The sequence below is a fragment of the Pongo abelii genome, chromosome 16, assembly GCF_028885655.2.
Source record: "Pongo abelii isolate AG06213 chromosome 16, NHGRI_mPonAbe1-v2.0_pri, whole genome shotgun sequence".
Taxonomy (NCBI): Eukaryota; Metazoa; Chordata; class Mammalia; order Primates; family Hominidae; genus Pongo; species Pongo abelii.
Window position 1 is genome coordinate 53909343 of NC_072001.2, and position 18881 is coordinate 53928223.

Sequence of the window (18881 nt, forward strand, 5' to 3'; positions counted from 1 at the left end):
CTGGTAGGAGCAAAACTCTGTATGGGCCCCATGGCAGCATCTAGTGGGGAGTACCCGTGACTCCTGAAGCCCCAGTGAGCATGTTACAGTGCTCTTTTAGGTCTGCCATCAGCAGACGGCTTAAGTGTTAACAGCTCAGTGGGCCGTTTTGTATCTGCACTCACTCCTGAGCTCTTGTCTGGTGTCCAGGAAAAATGAGGTCACACAAATGAATTGAAGGATGATAAATGCAGGGGATTTTGTTGCCAGTGAAAGTGGCTCTCGGCAGGAAGGGGAGCTGACAGGGGGACTGGGGCGGTGAAGGTAATGTTCTCCAGAAGTCCAGCCATCTCTGGCTGGATTCTTCTTTGAAGTTATGCTGTCAAGCTGTCCCTCTGAAGTAAAGCTGCTTCTCTCTGACATCCAGCTGCTTCTTCCTCTATGCTGGCTGAGTCTGGGGTCTTTATAGGCACAGGATGGGGCAGGGCAGGGCAGGGCCGTGGGTGTTTTAGGAAAAGGCAACATTTGAATGGGAAAATAGGGATATAAGTTCTCACTTTGGGCCATGGTCTCAGGCTTTTTGGCTTGCGGGTGGGGCTTCTCCAGGGACCCCACCCTTTTCTGCCTAGAATTCCTCTGCCTCCTGTCCCTATCCATTCTTTCACTTACAGGATTGTATGTCACCTAAGTTAGACGTGTGACATAGACAAGCGTTTCTTTTTTTTTTTTTTTTTTTTTTTTGAGACAGAGTCTTGTTCTGTTGCCCAGGCTGCAGTGCAGTGGCATGATCTCAGCTCACCGCAACATCTGCCTCCGAGGTTCAAGCAGTTCTCCTGCCTCAGCATCCTGAGTAGCTGAGACTATAGGCATGTGCCACCACACCTAGCTAATTTTTTTATTTTTAGTAGAGACGGGGTTTCACCATGTTGGCCAGGCTGGTTTTGAACTCCTCAGGTGATCCACCTGCCTCGGCCTCCCAAAGTGCTGGGATTACAGGTGTGAGCCACCATGCCTGGCCAATAAGTGTTTCTTAAAAGTCTCTTCTGTGGAATGTCTACATCAGAATCAGCTGATGCATATTCAAATGTATATCCTCGGGGACCACAGACATACTAAATCAGAATATCTGGGGGTAGAGCCTAGAAATCTGTATTTTTATGAAACACCTTAAGTGCCTCTTACTACATGTAGTAAGAACCATCATTACATGAGAACCATCAATAAGTGCTTACTGGAAAATAATAACAGGATGTGATAGTGCTTATAAAAACCAACAACCAACTCCAGAAGTTCAGAAACTTGTAAAGGTATGCTGCTTTATATATTGTTAATGACAATGATGGGGAAAGCCATTCTGAATTATTGGTATAATTTTGAACCTGAAATACACAGTTGTATCTTTAATAATTTTTTCACCATGAGAGGATGTTTAATCTACTTTAAATTCACTCTAGCAGTAGGCACTTTGTTTAGATTTTAGTATAGTCTACTGTATAACTTGATATTTCTATATAAATATCTCTTTGTTTTATTTACAGGTATTAGGGGAATATTCCTACCTCTTAGATAAGGAAACGCCAGAGGAAGTTATAGCTAAGCTCTACAAGTTACTTATGAATGACTCTGTGTCTTCAGAAACAAAAGCCTGGTTAATTGCTGCTGTGACCAAATTGACACCTCAGGCGCACTCTTCTAATACAGTTGAGAGATTAATCCATGAATTTACCATATCTTTGGATACTTGTATGAGACAACATGCATTTGAATTAAAACATTTGCATGAGAATGTGGAACTTATGAAGAGCTTGCTTCCAATTGACAGGAGTTGTGAAGACTTGGTGGTAAGACATTGGTGTTCCATCTTTTTAAAAATTGCGTTGTCATTAAACAGAGTAATTCTTGCATTTGTGACATATCAGGAATATATCAAAATGTGGTTTCTGTAGCATTTAAGGTGAACTTTGGAGTTCCTTCTCACATTAGTATGACAGGGAGTCTGAGAGCTCCCAGCACTTTGGGAGGCCGAGGTGGGCGGATCACCTGAGGTTGGGAGTTTGAGACCAGCCTGACCAACGTGGAGAAACCCCATGTCTACTAAAAATGCAAAATTAGCTGAGCATGGTGGTACATGCCTGTAATCCCAGCTACTTGGGAGACTGAGGCAGGAGAATTGCTTGAACCCAGGAGGCAGAGGTTGCGGTCAGCTGAGATTGCACCATTGCACTCCAGCCTGGGCAACAAGAGTGAAACTCTGTCTCAAAAAAAAAAAAAAAAAAAGATTCAACCTAAAAAGGTCTTCACCAAAGCACATTATAGCCAAACTGACAAAAGTCAAATTACAATTACAAAGAGAGAATTCCAAAAACAGCAAGAGAAAAGTATCAAGTCACACATATAAGAGTATTCCTATCAGACTAATAGTGGATTTTGTAGCAGAAACCTTATTTTATAGGCAAGGAGAAAATGGGAAGATATACTCAAAGTGCTGGGAAAAAAAACCCAAAAACTGCCAGACAAGTAAGTATACTATACACAGCATAAAGGAGAAATAAAGTCTTTCCTAGACAGGTAAAACTGAGAGAATTCATCCCCACTAGACCAACCCTAAAAGAAATGTTTGAGGGAGTCTTACATCTGGGAGTGAAAAGATATCTACCAACATGAAAACACATGAAAGTATAAAACTCACTGGTAAGGCAGATACACAAATGAGAAAGAGAAAGGAATCAAATATTATCATCACACACACAAAATCCATCCAGCTAAATAATGAAAAAGGAAGAAAGGAAAAAATGTATAACAATCAACAAAATGACAGTAGTAAGTCCTCACCTATCCATAACAACCTTTAATGAAAACAGTTTAAATTCCTCAATTGAAATATATAGGCTGGCTGAATAGATAACAAAATAAGATCCAGCTATATGCTGCCTATAAGAAACTCACTCACCTGTAAAGACACACAGACTGAAAGTGAAGGGATAAATAAAAATAACCATGCAAACAGAAACCAAAAGCATGCAAGAGTAGCTCATGTTATATCAGACAAAATGGACTTGGAAAAAAAATATAAAGGAGATGAGAAATGTCATTATGTAATGATGAAGGGATCAGTTTACCAAGGGCATATAACATCTGTAAATACATATGCACCCAACACTGAAGCAAATATATATAAAGCAAATATTATTAAAGCTCAAGAGAGAGGTAGAACCCCATACAATCATAGTTGGAAACCTTGACACATCACTTTCAGAATAAGACAGATCATCTAGACCGAAAATCAACAAAGAAGCATCAAACTTAATTTTCAGTCTAGACCAAATGGACCTAACAGATATTTACAGAACATTTTATTCAACAGCTGTAGAATACACATTCTTCTCATCAACACATGGAATATTCTCCAGGACAGACCATATGTTAGGCCACAAAAAAGTCTCAACAAATTTGAAAAAATTAAAATCATAGCAAGTATCTTCTCAAGCTGCATGTAATAAAACTAGAAATCAATAATAAAAGGTACTTTGGAAACTGAACGAATATACGAAAATCAAAACAGCATATTTCTGAGTGATGATTAGGTCAGTGAAGAAATTAAGAAGAAAATAAAAATTTCTTGAATCTAATAAAAATGGAAATTCAAACACAACTTACCAAAACCTATGTAATATGGCAAAAACAGTGCTAAGAGGGAAGTTTATAGCGATAAACACATACATCAGAAAAGTAGAAGGATTTCAAACAAACAACCTTATGACGCACCTCAAGGGACTAGAAAGGAAGAACAAACCAAACTCAACATTAGTAGAAGGAAATAAATAGTAAAGATCAGACCAGAAATAAACAAAATGGAGACTTAAAAAAAAGATAAAAAAAAAATCAATGAGACAAAAAGTTGGTTATTTTGAACAATAAACAAAATTGATAAACTGCTAGCTACACTAATCAAGAAAGAGAGAAGATTCAAATAAGTAAAACCAGAAACAAAAAAGTAGACATTGTAATGGCTACCACAGAAATATAAATGATTATTAGAGATGATTATAAACAACTGTACACTAACAAACTGGAAAACCTGATGGAAACAAATAAATTCCTGGACACATCTACCAAGATTGCACAAGGAAGAGATAGAAAACCTGAATGAATGATGACATTGAATCAGTAATAGTAGGTCTCCCAACAGAGAAAAGCTTACAAGATGGCTTTACAAATGAATTCTGGCAAATTTATAAAGAAGAACTAGCACCAACTCTTCTTAAACTAGTCCAAAAAAATCGAAGAGGAGGACATTCTTCCTAACTCATTTTATATGGCCAGCATTACCCTGATACCAAAACTAGACAAGGACACAACAGCAATAACAAACTACAAGCCAATATCCCAGATGAACATAGATGCAAAAATTCTCAACAGAATACTAGAAAACTGAATCCAATAACACACCAAAAAGATAATACACTATGATCAAGTGGAATTTTCCCAGAAATGCAAGGATGGTTGAACATACACAAATCAATAAATGTGATAATTCACATTAACGGAATAAAGGACAAAAACCATATGATCATCTCAATAGATGCAGAGAATTCATTTGGTAGAATCCAACATCCCATCATGATAAAAACTCACAAGAAATTAAGCATAGAAAAAAAATACTCAACATCATAAAGCCCATATATGACAAACCCAAAGCCAGTATCACAATGAATAAGAAAAAACTGAAGGCACTTCCTCTAAGAATTGGAAAAAGGCAAGGATGCCCACTTTCATCACTCCTATTCAACATGGTACTAGAAGTCCTAGCCAGAGCAATTGGGCAAAAGAAAGAAATAAAGGGATCTAAATTGGAAAAGAGGAAGTCAAATTGTCCCTTTTTGCAGATGACATGATCTTATATATAGAAAAACCTAAAGACTCCAACAAAAAGTTCTTAGAACCAATAAAAGAATTCAGTAAAGATCCAGGATACAAAAATCAACATACAAAAATCAGTAGCATTTCTATACACCAAGCCAGAAAAAAAAAAAAAAATTCAAGAAAGTAATGCCATTTACAACAGCTACAAAAATAAAAAATAAAAATAAATAAATAAATACAATACTTGGAATAAATTTAACCTGGGAGGTGGAAGACCTCTACAAGGAAAACTTCAAAACACTGATAAAAGAAACTGAAGAGGATACAAACAAATGGAAATATATCCCATGCTAATGGATCACATGAATATTGTTAAAATGCCCATACTACTCAAAGCAATCTACAGATTCAATGTACTATCAAAATACCAATGACAGTCTTCACAGAAATAGAAAAAACAACCCTAAAATTTGTAGAGAACCATGAGACTCTGAATAGCCAATACAATACTAAGCAAAAAGAACAAAGCTGGAGGCATCACATTACCCAATTTCAAAATATACTACAAAGCTGTAGTAACCAAAACAACATGGTATTGGTATAAAGAAAGACATACAAACCAATGGAACAGAGGGAACCCAGAAAAGAAATCCGCGTATTTACGACTAACTGATTTTCGGTGAAAGTGCCAAGAATATATATTGGGGAAATGACACCCTCTTCAATAAATAGTGTTGAATTGAAAAGCCTTGATATCAGCATACAGAATAATGGAACGAGATCCCTATCTCTCAGCATATAAAAAAATCAAGTCACATTGAATTAAAGAATTTAATGTAAGATCCAAAACTATAAAACTACTAGAAGAAAACTTAGAGGAAATGCTTTAGGACATTGGTCGAGGCAAAGATTTATGGCTAAGACTTCAAAAGCACAGGCAAAAAAGGCAAAAATGACAAATGGGACTGTATTAAGGTCAAAAACTTATGCACAGCAAACGGTACAATCAATAGAGTGAAGAAACAATATGTAGACTGGGGAAAAATATTTACAAACAAGGGACTAATATCCAGAATATGTAAGGAACTCAATTCAACAGCAAAAACAAAACAAAACAAGACAAAAAACAAATAATCCCATTTAAAGATGGGCAAAGGTCATCAACAGATGTCTCTTAAAAGAAGATACACAAATGGCCAACAGGTAAACAAAAAAATGCTCAACATCGCTAATCATCAGGGAGATGTAAATCAAAACCACCATGAGATATTATCTCATTTCAGTTACAATGGCTGTTATCAAGGAGACAAAAAATAACAAATGTTGCCAAGGATGCAGAAAAAAGGAAACTCATGCACTGTTAGTAGGAATGTAAATTAAGATAGCCATTATAGAAAACAGCATGGAGAGTTTTCAAAAAACCAAAAATTGTTTCAAAAAAAACAACCCAGTAATCCCACCCCTGGGTATTTATCCAATGGAAAGGAAATCATTATTTCAAAGGTATACCTGCACCCCCATGTTCACTGCAGTACTATTCACAATAGCCAAAATGTGGAATCAACCTAAGTGTCCACCAATGGACACATGGATAAGGAAAATGTGGTATGTATACACAATGGAATACTATTCAGCCAAATAATATCCTATAAACATAGATGGGATTTATTTCACTATGAAGTAAAATAAGCATGGCACAGAAAGTCAAATATTACATGTTCTTATGCATATGTGGAAGTTAAAAATGTTCATCTTATGGAGGTAGAGAATAAAGCTGGGAAGGGTCAAGGGGCAGGGAAGAAGAATGGTTGGTTAATGGTTAGTAACATACCTAGATAAGAGGAGTAAGTTCTAGTGTTTGATGGCACAGTAGGGTGACTATAGTTAGTAATAATTGTATAGTATTTATATATTTCAAAATAGAAGATTTGAAATGTTCCCAACACAAATGATAAATGTTAGAGGTGATGGATATCCTAAATACTCTGATTTATGTATTAGACATTCTATGCGTGTATCAAAGAAGCATATGTACGCCAGATATGTATGTCTTTTAAAATCAACAAATAAGAGAAATTCCTCAATTATTCTGTATTAAAAGAGACTGTCACAGGATATAAATATCTTCACTGCAGTTTTCCAGAGGAGACACTCTTCTTCCTATTTAGAATCAGTACTGGATTACAGGCGTGAGCCACCACTCCCGGCCAGGTTGAATCTCTTTGAGGAGCTTTGAGCTTCCTGCATATGGATGTCTGTATCTCTTGCAAGACTTGGGAAATTTTTAGCTATTATTTTTCAATTAGGTTTTCTGTGCCTTTGCCCATTTTGTCTTTAAACTCTCAAAATTCAAATATTTGTTTGCTTTATGTTGTCTCATATGTCACGTGTGCTTTCTTTATTCTGTTTTATTTATTTATTTTTGTCGGTTTATTTCAAAGACATGTCTTCAAATTTGGAGATCCTCCCTTCTCAATCTAGTCTATTGTTGAAGCTCTTGGTTATACTTTTTATTTCATTCATTGAATTCTTCAGTTCTACGAGTTCTGTTTGTTTCTTATTTATGTCTACCTCTTTGTTGAATTTCTCATTCAGATCATGAATTGTTTTCTTGATTTATTTTTGTTTTGTTTATCTGTGTTCTCTTGTATCTTTTGAGTTTCCTTAAGATCATTATTTTGATTTTTTTTTCAAGCATTTTATAGATTTCCTTTTTTTGGGATCTGTCACTGGAGAGTTATTGTGTTCCTTTGGAGGTTATGTTTCTTTGCTTTTTTATTTTTCTTGTGTCCTCACATTGACATATGTGTATCTGGTATCATAGCAGTTGGTTCTAAGTTTATGGATTCCTTTTAGTAGGGAAAGACCTCTCCCTACAGATGTATCTGTGATGTTGGTTAATAAGGTGCTTGGGCTTTGGGCTTTGATTCTGGATGGGCACAGTAGTATATTTTCCAGACGATTTCTTCAACTATAATCATAATCAGTGATGTCTGTGAGTTCCTCAGTGGTGATATGGTTTGGATCTCCTGCCCAAATCTCAAGTTGAATTGTAATCCCCAGTGTTGGAGGTAGGGCCTGGTGGGAGTTGTTTGGGTTATGAAGGCAGATACCTCATGGCTTGGTGCTGTCCTCGTGATAGAGAGTGAGTTCTTGAGAGATCTGGTTATTGTAAAGTATAGCACCTCCCCCTAACACACACACACACACACACACACACACACACACACTAAAGTATAGCACCTCCCCCTAACACACACACACACACACACACACACACACACTAAAGTATAGCACCTCCCCCTAACACACACACACACACTCTGGACTTTCCCTTTCGCTCCTGCTTTTACCATGCTTCTGCTTTACCTTCCTTCATAAGTAAAAGCTTCACACACACACACACACACACACACACACACACACACTGGACTTTCCCTTTCACTCCTGCTTTCACCACACACACACACACACACACACACACACACACACACTGGACTTTCCCTTTCGCTCCTGCTTTTACCATGCTTCTGCTTTACCTTCCTCCATAAGTAAAAGCTTCCAAGGCCTTACAAGAGCTGAACAGATGCCAGTATCATGCTTCTTGTACAGCCTGCAGATCTGCGAGCCAATGAAACCTATTTTTTTTTCTTATAAATTACCCAGTCTCAAGTGTTTCTTTATAGCAGTGCAAGAACGGACTAATAGAATGGCTTAGGCTGTGGTTGTTAGTGGAGGCTGTAGAAAGGCTTTGCTGAGGATAGAACATTAGGTGAGTTGATCCTTGTGCACCACTGGTAGCAATGGTTGGCTGGGCATAATGGTTGTCAGATCCCTGGGCAGTGTGTATGGGTCCTGGCAGTGGCAGGATTGGGTGTGCCAGTCCTTGGGCCTCCAAAGATGGCATGCATACATGCCAGTGGTGGCAACAGTGGGGTGCACACAAATTGATTTTTAGTAGTGATTCATGAATCGGGCAATATCTCATTAGTATTATTCCACATTTTCACCTTGATTTGTGTTAGCTTACTGGTTTATTATAAACTATATTGCAGAGGATACAGAGGAAGGAGATGCATATGGCAAGCTATGGAGGAGGGTTTTCGGAGCTTTTGTACTCTCCGTGGCCATACCACTTTTCAGGAACCTCCACATGTTTGGCTATCTTCTTTTAATCTTCTTTGAAATTCTGTGTCATTTTATTCCTCCTCTATTTGAGAATCCAAAAAAGTGGTTTTCCCTTTTATTTTGTCAATCTACTTGTTAAAGTCTTTACCATTTTGGAGCTTGATCACCCACCTTTTAGTTTCCCACCTACTTTTTGCCACCACCCCTTTTAACCCAAAGTTCTCACTTAATACTCACTCTCTTTATTTCATAGCATGATCTCCCTCAGGTGTAAATTAGAAAACTTTCTTTCTTTTTTTTTTTTTGAGACGGAGTCTCGCTCTGCCACCCAGGCTGGAGTGTAGTGGCATGATCTTGGCTGACTGCAACCTCTGCCTCCCGGGTTCAAGTGATTCTTCTGCCTCAGCTTCCTGAGTAGCTGGGACTACAGGTGCGCACCACCATGCCTGGCTAATTTTTTCTGTAATTTTAGTATAGACAGGGTGTCACCATATTGGCCAGGCTGGTCTCAAACTCCTGACCTAGTGATCCACCCACCTTAGCCTCCCAAAGTGCTGGGATTACAGACGTGAGCCACTGCACCTGGTCTAGAAAACTTTCAAAGGTAATTAGAATTATTCAAATTAGCTGAGAAAGAGAAAATAAAGGGTATTATTTCCACTAATTTTGACTCAGATTTTCATGACTTGTATTCATTTTGAACATTTCTTCATTAGTTCTTTCAGTAGTTCCTCAAGGGCAGAGGCCTTGCTTTAGTATTTGGTGGGCATTCCAGAGATGTTTATTGAAATGATGAATGAATATGCTACACATAGTATTATACTAGGGAGTAACTGCACTTCCCTTTTCCTCCAATAAAAAATAATGATGTTGACATGGCCTCAGCCTCATCTCAATAATCTTTTTTTTTTTTTTTGAGATGAAGTTTCACTCTTGTCACCCAGGCTGGAGTACAATGGCATGATTTCGGCTCACTGCAACTTCCTCCTCCCAGGTTTCAAGTGATTCTTCTGTCTCAGCCTCCCGAGTAGCTGGGATTACAGGCACCCACCACCACTCCTGGCTCATTTTTGTATTTTAGTAGAGACGAGGTTTCACCATGTTAGTCAGGCTGGTCTCAAACTCCTGACCTCAGGCGATCCACCCACCTCGGCCTCCCAGAGTGCTGGGATTACAGGTGTGAGCCACCACGCATGGCCTAAGAATCTTATTTAAGCAAAACCTTTCCAGATTCAGAGAGTGAGGTGCCATTTTTATGTTTGATAATTATTTGCTATTCTAAATTATCTGAGCTATTTGTATATACTTGGCTAAATCAGGAGAGGCAAGTCTTTGGTTTCTGAGGTCATCACTGCTCTCTCCACTTGTTTATCTATCATTTTTGTTCATCTCCTTCTTTTCTCCTTTCCCTGTCATTCTTTCTTCATCTCTTATCATTTATTCATTAAAAATTATTCTCTTAACACTTTTCCTGGTGAAATTAAGTAATTTTCCATAGATTTGTAAAAAAGCATTTTCAGTTATATTAGGATAGTTAAATCAAAGGCACTGTGGGAGGCTGAATAATGGCCCTTGCAGAGATGTCCATGACTTAATCTCTGGAATTTGTGCTTGTTATCTTAAACATTGAAGGGAACTTGGTAGATGTGATGAAATTAAATATTTTGTGATGGGGCAGTTATCCTAGATTATGTAGCTAGGCATGATATAATCACAAGGATCCTTACAAAAGTGAAGCAAGAGGTTAGAGAGGAGAAGGCGAAGTGACAACAAAAGCAGAGATTGGAATGATGTGGCCACAAATCAAGGAATGCTGGCAGTCTCTAAAAGCTGGAAGAAACAAGAAACAGATTTCCCTGGTACATCCAGAAGGAAGCAGCCCTGCCAAAGCCTTGATTTTAGCCCCCTGCAGCAGGAAACCAATATAGTTACCATACCTCGTAGTATATATGTCTGTGTCTTCTGGTGGGTTACAGTTCTGCTCAGGGTAGGAACTGTGTCTTCCTTTGTCTCAATTATAGAACTTAATAGGATGCTGTAACATATTTGATGCTCAAAAATATATTCTCCACTGCAGTGAAATTAATAGTAAGTGCAAATGATTTATATTGTTAGATTCTTAGGCACGTGATCTGATTATAGGTGTTTCAGAAAGCGAGAGAGTTGGGTAGCATTTTCATTCATTCATTTTTTGAGACAGAATCTTGTTCTGTCGCTCAGGCTGAAGTGCGGTGGCACAATCTCAGCTCACTGCAACCTCTGCCTTCCGGGTTCAAGCAGTTCTGCTGCAATCTCCCGGGTGGTGGCTGTGCTGGGACTACAGCTGCGTGACACCATGCCTAGCTAATTTTTTTGTATTTTTAGTAGAGATGGGGTTTTGCCGTGTTGGCGAGGCTGGTCTTAAACTCCTGGCCTCAAGTGATCCGCCCATTTCGGCCTTCCAAAGTGCTGGGATTACAGTCATGAGCCACCGTGCCTGGCTGTGGTAGCATTTTTAGAATTGAAGTTTTCGTTTCTCATTTAGAATTTTAAAAAATGTATATGGGCTGAAATTATTTATGTGACTATATACTCTACTTAGGATAAATTTATTTAATTCCTAATTTTTGCTTAATTTTAATATAGGTAGATGCTTCTTTATCTTTTCTGGATGGTTTTGTGGCTGAAGGACTCAGTCAGGGTGCAGCGCCTTACAAACCTCACCATCAACGCCAGGAGGAAAAGCTTTCTCAGGAAAAAGGTAATTTTTCATGGATTTATGATAAGCTAGAGTGTAGGGATGTAATTTTTGATGTTATAGTCATGTAAGTAAATAAATAAAGATATTTACTTTCTATTATTCCTCTTTAATGATTCACTTGTGATTTGTTTGCCCTGACTAGGTTTTCAGATACCCAGAGGAAAAAAAAAAGTTAGCCAAGAGATATTGCTAAAGATATAGGCTCTCTATCCACAAATACCTAAGATGTGGTAGTCATACTGGAATTTATTTATTTATTTATTTTTTGAGACAAGAGTCTTGCTCTGTCACCCAGGCTGCAGTGCAGTGGCATGATCTGGGCTTACTGCAACCTCTGCCTCCCAGGCTCAAGTGATTCTTGTGCCTCAGCCTCCCAAGTAGCTGGATTTACAGGTGGGTGCCACCACACCCAGCTAATTTTTGTATTTTTAGTAGAGATGGGGTTTCACCCTGTTGGCCAGGCTGGTTTCAAACTTCGGCCTCAAGTGATCTTTGACCTCCCAAAATGCTAGGATTAAGGCATGAGCCACCGCGACTGGCCATTATACTGAAATTTTGAGGAACTTTTTTTTTTTGATAATATATTTATTAACATAATGATCTTTATGGGAAACTTTTTTTTCTTCTTCTTTTTTTTAAATTTAAACTTTTAAGTTCAGGGGTACAAGTGCAGGTTTGTTACATAGGTAAACTTGTATCATGGGAGTTTATTGTACAGCTTATTTCATCACCCAGGTATTAAGCCTAGCACCCATTAGTTTTCCTGATCCTCACCCTCCTCTCACCCTCCACCCTCTGAAAAGCCCCAGCATGTGTTGTTTCCCTCTATGTGTCCATGTGTTTTCATCATTTAGCTCCCACTTTTAAGCGAGAACATGCGGTATTTGGCTTTCTGTTCCCGCATTAATTTGCTAAGGATGGCCTCCAGCTCCATCCATGTCCCTGCAAAAGACATGATCTCATTCTTTTTTATGGCTACATGAAAGAACTTGAAGGTGGGAGTATCATGTTGTTCACTGTGCTGGTAGGCTGACACATATTAGTCTGAGCATATCTGTGGAAAAGTTTCAGAAAACAACCGTGGTTACTATGGACTAGGGAGCTTCATTTTTATTTTGAGCAGTCTTTATTTATTTATTTTTAAATTTTATTTTCTTAATTGACAAATAATTATACATATTCATGGGGAATATAGTGATGTTTCAATCCTTGTATAGTGTTCAGATCATAGTAATTAGCATATCCATCATCTCAAACATGTATCATTTATTTGTGTTGGGAACATTCAATATCTTTCTTTTTTTTTTTAGACAGAGTCTGGCTCTGTCACCCAGGCTGGAGTGCAGTGGCGTGATCTCTGCTCACTGCAAGCTCCGCCTCCTGGGTTCACGCCATCCTCCTGCCTCAGCCTCCCAAGTAGCTGGGACTACAAGCGCCTGCCACCACGTCCAGCTAATTTTTTTGTATTTTTAGTAGAGACAGGGTTTCACCGTGTTAGCCAGGATGGTCTTGATCTCCTGACCTCGTGATCTGCCCGCCTCGGCCTTCCAAAGTGCTGGGACTACCAGCGTGAGCCACCATGCCCGGCCACATTCAATATCTTTCTTCTAGTTTTTGAGACTATGTGATACTTTGTTATTAAACCATAGTAATTCTATGGTGGTCTAGAACTTATTTCTTCTATCTAGCTGTAATTTTTTATCCTTTACCCTATTCTTCCCTTACCCCTACCTTTCCTAGCCCCTAGTATCCTCTATTGTAATTTTTACTTCTATGAGATCAGTTTTCTTTAGCTTCCACATATGAGAGAGAACATGTGGTGTTTAACTTTCTGTTCCTGACTTACTTCACTTAATATAATGTTCTTTGGTTTCATCCATGTTGCCATGAATGACAGGATTTCATTTGTTTTTATGGCTGAATAGTATTTCACTTTGTATATAATACCACATCATTTTCTTTATCCATTCATCTGTTGTTGGACACCTAAGCTGATTCCGTATTAGGTTGATTCCATATCTTGGCTACTTTGAATAGTGCTCTGCAGTAAACATTGAAGTGCTAGATAATTCGTTCAATGCTGAGAGTGCAGTTTTTTGAAGCCCCCAACTATTACTGAATCAGGGTCTTTCTCTCTCTCTTTGGGTCTAATATTTGCTTTATATATTTGGATGCTCTGTTGTTGGGTACATATATAATTGTTATATTCTTTTTATGAATTGATCCCTTTATTGTACAGTGTCTTTCTTTGTCTCCTTTTACAGCTTTCAACTTAAAATCTGTTTTGTTTGTTATTAGTATAGTGACTTCTGCTCACTTTTGGTTTCTATTTGTCTGGAATGTCTTTTTCCAACCCCCCACTTTCAGTCTGTGTGTGTCTTTAGAGGTGAGGTGAGTTTCTTGTAGGCAGTGTATTGTTGAGTCTTGTTTTTTTAAAATCCAGGCAGTGATTCTGTATCTTTTAAGTGGGGGAATTTGATCCATTTACATTCAAGGTTATTATTGATGGGTGAGGATTTGCTGCTATCATTTTATTGATTGTTTTCTGGGTATTTTACATATGCTTTGTTCCTTACTTCCTCTCTTAATTGTTTATTTTTGTAGTTGGGTGCTTTTCTTCAGTGATAAGGTTTGATTCCTTTCTTTTTCTCATTTGTGTATCAGCTCTACCAGTGAGTTTTATAGTTCTGAATGTTTTCATAATGGTAGTTATTGTCTTTTCATTTCCAGACTCCCTTGAGCATTTCATGTAAGGGTGGTCTACTGGTGATGAAGTTCTTGATTTTGGTTGTCTGTGAAAGATCTTATTTCCCCTTTATTTCTGAAGGATAGCTTTGCTGGATATGATATTCATGCTGTTTCTTCTTTTTCTTTTTTCTTTTAGTACTTTGAATATATCATCCCATTTTCTCCTGGCCTCTAAGGTTTCTGCTGAGAAATCCAGCTGTTAGCCTAATGGGGATTCCCTTATATGTGACTTGATGCTTTTCTCTTGCTGCTTTCAAAATTCTTTTTCTTTGACTTTTGACAGTTTGACTAAAATGTGCCTCAAAAAGGACCTGCTTGGGGTTGAATCTGTTTGGGGTTCTTTGAGCTTCCTGGACTAGGATGTTCTGTCTTCCAAGACTTGGAAAGTTTCTTGCTATTATTTCATTAATTATTTTCTTCATATTTTCCCTTCTCTTCTCCTTCCGAAATGCCCATAATACAAACATTTATTTGCTTAATGGTGTCCCACAAATCCTGTAGGCTTTCTTCATTTTTTTAAAAATTATTTTTTATTTTTTTTGTCTTCCTGTGTTATTTCAAAAGACCTATCTTCAACTTCAGAAATTATTTCTTCTGCTTTCTAATGTGTTGTTGAAGCTCTTATGTATATATTTTATTTCATTTACTGAATTCTTCAGCTCTAGGATTTCTGTTTGATTCTTTTTTATGATATCTGTTTCTTTGTTGAATTTCTTGTTCAAATAATGTGTCATTTTCCTGATTTCATTGAATTGTCTGTCTGTATTGTATCTCACTGAGTTTCCTTAATATTGTTATTTTGAATTCCTTTTCTGGAATTTCATACATTTCCTTATGATTAGGGGTCTGTTACTAGAAATTTATTATTTTCCTTTGGTAATGACATGTTTCTTTTTTCATGGTTGATTTGTTCCTATGTTGATTTGTATGAATCTGGTGGAAAAGTTGACTCTTTCAATTTTATGTAGTACAGTTTGAAGGGAAAGACTTATTTGTATAAATGGGTCTTGGAGTATAAGTTCAGTAGGGTACTAAGGCCTTGGTGGTAGACATGTAGTGTAGTCTTCATGTAGTTTCTTTCTTTCTTTCTTTCTTTTTTTTTTTTTTTTTTTTTCTTTTGAGAAGGAGTCTCGCTGTGTCATCCAGGCTGGAGTGCAGTGGCATGATCTTGGCTCACTGCAACCTCTGCCTCCCAGGCCCAAGCAATGCTCCCATCTCAGCCTCCCGAGTAGCTGGGACTACAGGCACACACCACCACACCCGGCTAATTTTTGTATTTTTAGTAGAGACAGGGTTTCACCATGTTGGTCAGGCTGGTCTCAAACTCCTGACCTCAGGTGATCCACCCACCTCAGCCTCCCAAAGTGCTGGGATTACAGGCGTGAGCCACTGTGCCTGGCCATGTAGTTTCTTTAGCTGTAATCTACACTAGTGGTATTTGTGAGTTTCTCAGTGGCCTAGGCTGAGTTTGTGGTGATGGTGGTGTGGCTTCACCAAGGGCAGGTTTCCCAGGCTGTTTTCAAGTTTTGGATATGTGCATGTACACAGTGAGTCAGCCAACTTGGGTTCTGGCTTACTGAGGTTGGGGCCATGGAGCTGTTACTCTGGCTGGGAAGCATGGGCTTGTAGTTGCCTAGCCAGCCTGGGTACATGTCTGCCAAGAGTAGCCTATGGGGCTGTTTCTTAGGCTCGTGATGTGAGTGCAAGGCTGTTTGGTTGGCCTTGGGGATGGGGGGACATGTCTTCTGAGGGTAGCCCTATGGGGATGTTTCTCTCTGAGCAGTCTAATATTTCTCAGTATTAGAATTCTTCATTCAACAAAATATCTGATGATTTAAGTTAGAAACAGCTAATAAAGGAAAGAGTAACTTTGTACTTAAGAAATGCAGCCTGTTAGGAAAATACGTCTGTCATGATTTAGGTAAAGGGGAAATCATTGAGTTATTTGGATGGTAGAAGGGAAGTATGCATATGAATAAAGGGAGATCAGTGAATAAATATATTATCTGTTTATGAGTTCAGAATGTCAATACTGAAAAATTCAGTGCTGAAAGGTTTTTCTTTTTTTTTCCTATTTGTCCTTTAATGATTTTGTTGAGTACTTATTTTCCAGGCTGTGTGCTAGGCATATTGAGTTAAGACAACAACTGAACTGTTGATCCTAGAATGAGACCAAAAAGTTATGAACATTATTAATAGGCTTGATGTTCTCTTTTTCCAGAAGCATTTGCTCTTTTTTGCCTTTTATCTTTTTAAATCTTTTTATTATTTTATTTTATTGTGGTTAAGAACCTTAACTGGAGGTCTCTCCTCTTAACAAATTTTTAAGTGTATAATACGTTATGATTGACTATAGATACAATGTTGTACAGCAGATCTCTAGCACTTATTCATCTTGTTTAACTAAAACTTCATGCCCATTGATTGGTAAGTCCCCATTTCTCTCTCCCCTTAGCCTCTGGCAGCAACCAGTCCATTCCTCAATCTTATGAATTTGACCTTTTAGGTACCTCACAAGACTGGACCCATGCAATATTCTTCTGTGCCTTACTTATTTCACTTAGCATAATATTCTGAAGTTTCATCTATGTTGTTGTATATTGCAGAATTTTCTTCGTTTTCAAAGTTTAATAGTATTCCATTGTATATGTATATGACATCTTCTTTATCCGTTCACCTACTGATGAACATTTAAGTTGTTTTCACATCTTGGTTATTGTGAATAGTGCTGCAGTGAACATGGGAATGCTAATATCTCTTTTGGATCCTGATTTCAATTTGGGATAAATACCCACCCGGAAGTGAGATTGTTGGAGCATATAGTAGTTGTATTTTTATTTATTTAGAGACAGAATCTTGCTCTGTCACCTAGGCTGGAGTGCAGTGGTGCGATCTCAGCTCACTGCAACCTCTGCCTCCTGGGTTCAAGTGATTCTCCTGCCTCAGCCTCCTGGGTAGCTGGGACTACAAGCATGAGCCACCACACCTGGCTAATTGTATTTTTAGTAGAGACGGGGTTTCGCCATGTTGGCCAGGCTGGTCTCAAACTCCTGACTTCAAGTGATCCACCTGTCTTGGCTTCCCAAAGTGCTGGGATTACAGGTATGAGCCACTGTGCCCGGCCAATTTTTTTTTTTTTTTTTTTTTTTTTTTTTGAGACAGTGTCTCATTCTGTCACCTAGGCTGGAGTGCAGTAGAATGATCATAGTTCACTGTAGCCCTGAACTCCTTGGCTCAAGTGATCCTACTGCCTCAGCTTCCTAAGTATCTAGGATTCCAGGTGCATGCCATCATGCCTGGTTCATTTTTAATTTTTTGTAGAGACAGAGTCTCCCTAATGTTGCCCAGGCTGGTCTCAAACTCTTGAGCTCAGGTGATCCTCCTACCTTGACGTTGCAAAGCACTGGGATTATAAGCATGATCTGCTGTGTGCTGCCTGTATTTTTATTTTTTTGAGGAACTTCCATACTGCTTTCCACAGTGGCTGCACCATTTTGCATTCCCGTTGACAATGGGTAAGGGTTCTAACTTCTTCACATCCTTCCTGACACGTTATGTTTTCTTTTGTTTGATAATCACCATCCTGACTGGTACAAGGCGATGCCTTATTATGGTTTCAGTTTGTATTCTCTTGCTAATAGTAACACTGAGCATTTTTTCATATACCTGTTGGCCATGTGTATGTCTTCTTTAGAGAAATGTTTATTTAAGTTATTGGCCTATTTGTGATCAGGTTATTAGTAAAAAAAAAAAAAAAAAAAAAAACCAAAACTATTGAGTCGTAGGATTAACATGTTTTGGAGGTTAACCCTTACCAGAAATGTGGTTTGCAAATATTTTCTCCTATTCCATAGGTTGCCTTTTCACTCTGTTGAGTGTTTTCTTTGCTATGCAGAAGCCTTTTAATTTGATGTATTGCCACTTGTTTATTTTTGTTATTGTTACCTGTACTTTTGGTGTCATATCCATGAAATTATTGTAAAGACCAATGTCATAAAGCAGCTTTTCCCAGCTGGGCACGGTGGCTCACACCTGTAATCCCAGTACTTTGGGAGGCTGAGGTGGGTGATCACCTGAGGTCGGGAGTTCGAGACCAGCCAGACCAACATGGAGATACCTCATCTCTACTGAAAATACAAAATTAGCCAGGTGTGGTGGTGCATGCTTGTAATCCCAGCTGCTTGAGAGGCTGAAGCAGGAGAATCGCTTGAACCCAGGAGGTGGAGGTTGCGGTGAGCTGAGATTGTACCATTGCACTCCATCCTGGGCAACAAGAGCGAAACTTCGTCTCTTTCTATGAGTTTTACAGTTTTGGGTCTTACAGTTAAGTCCTTAATTCATTTTGAGTTGATTTTTATGTATGGTATAAGATAAAGGTTCCATTTTATTCTTTTGCATGTGAATATTTGGTTTTCCCAATGTT

The 18881-nt window shown here is 38.3% G+C and overlaps 1 protein-coding gene across 5 annotated transcripts in view; it reads left to right on the forward strand.

Moving 5' to 3' along the window:
- AP4E1 (adaptor related protein complex 4 subunit epsilon 1) overlaps window positions 1–18881 on the forward strand; it is a 98071-nt gene that overhangs the window by 48959 nt on the left and 30231 nt on the right. For all 5 annotated transcript variants that reach the window (XM_002825448.4, XM_063716148.1, XM_054531469.2 and 2 more), the window contains 2 exons: window positions 1518–1820; window positions 11596–11710. In XM_002825448.4, coding sequence (XP_002825494.2) covers window positions 1518–1820; window positions 11596–11710 — 418 coding nt within the window. The remainder of the gene's footprint in view (window positions 1–1517; window positions 1821–11595; window positions 11711–18881) is intronic.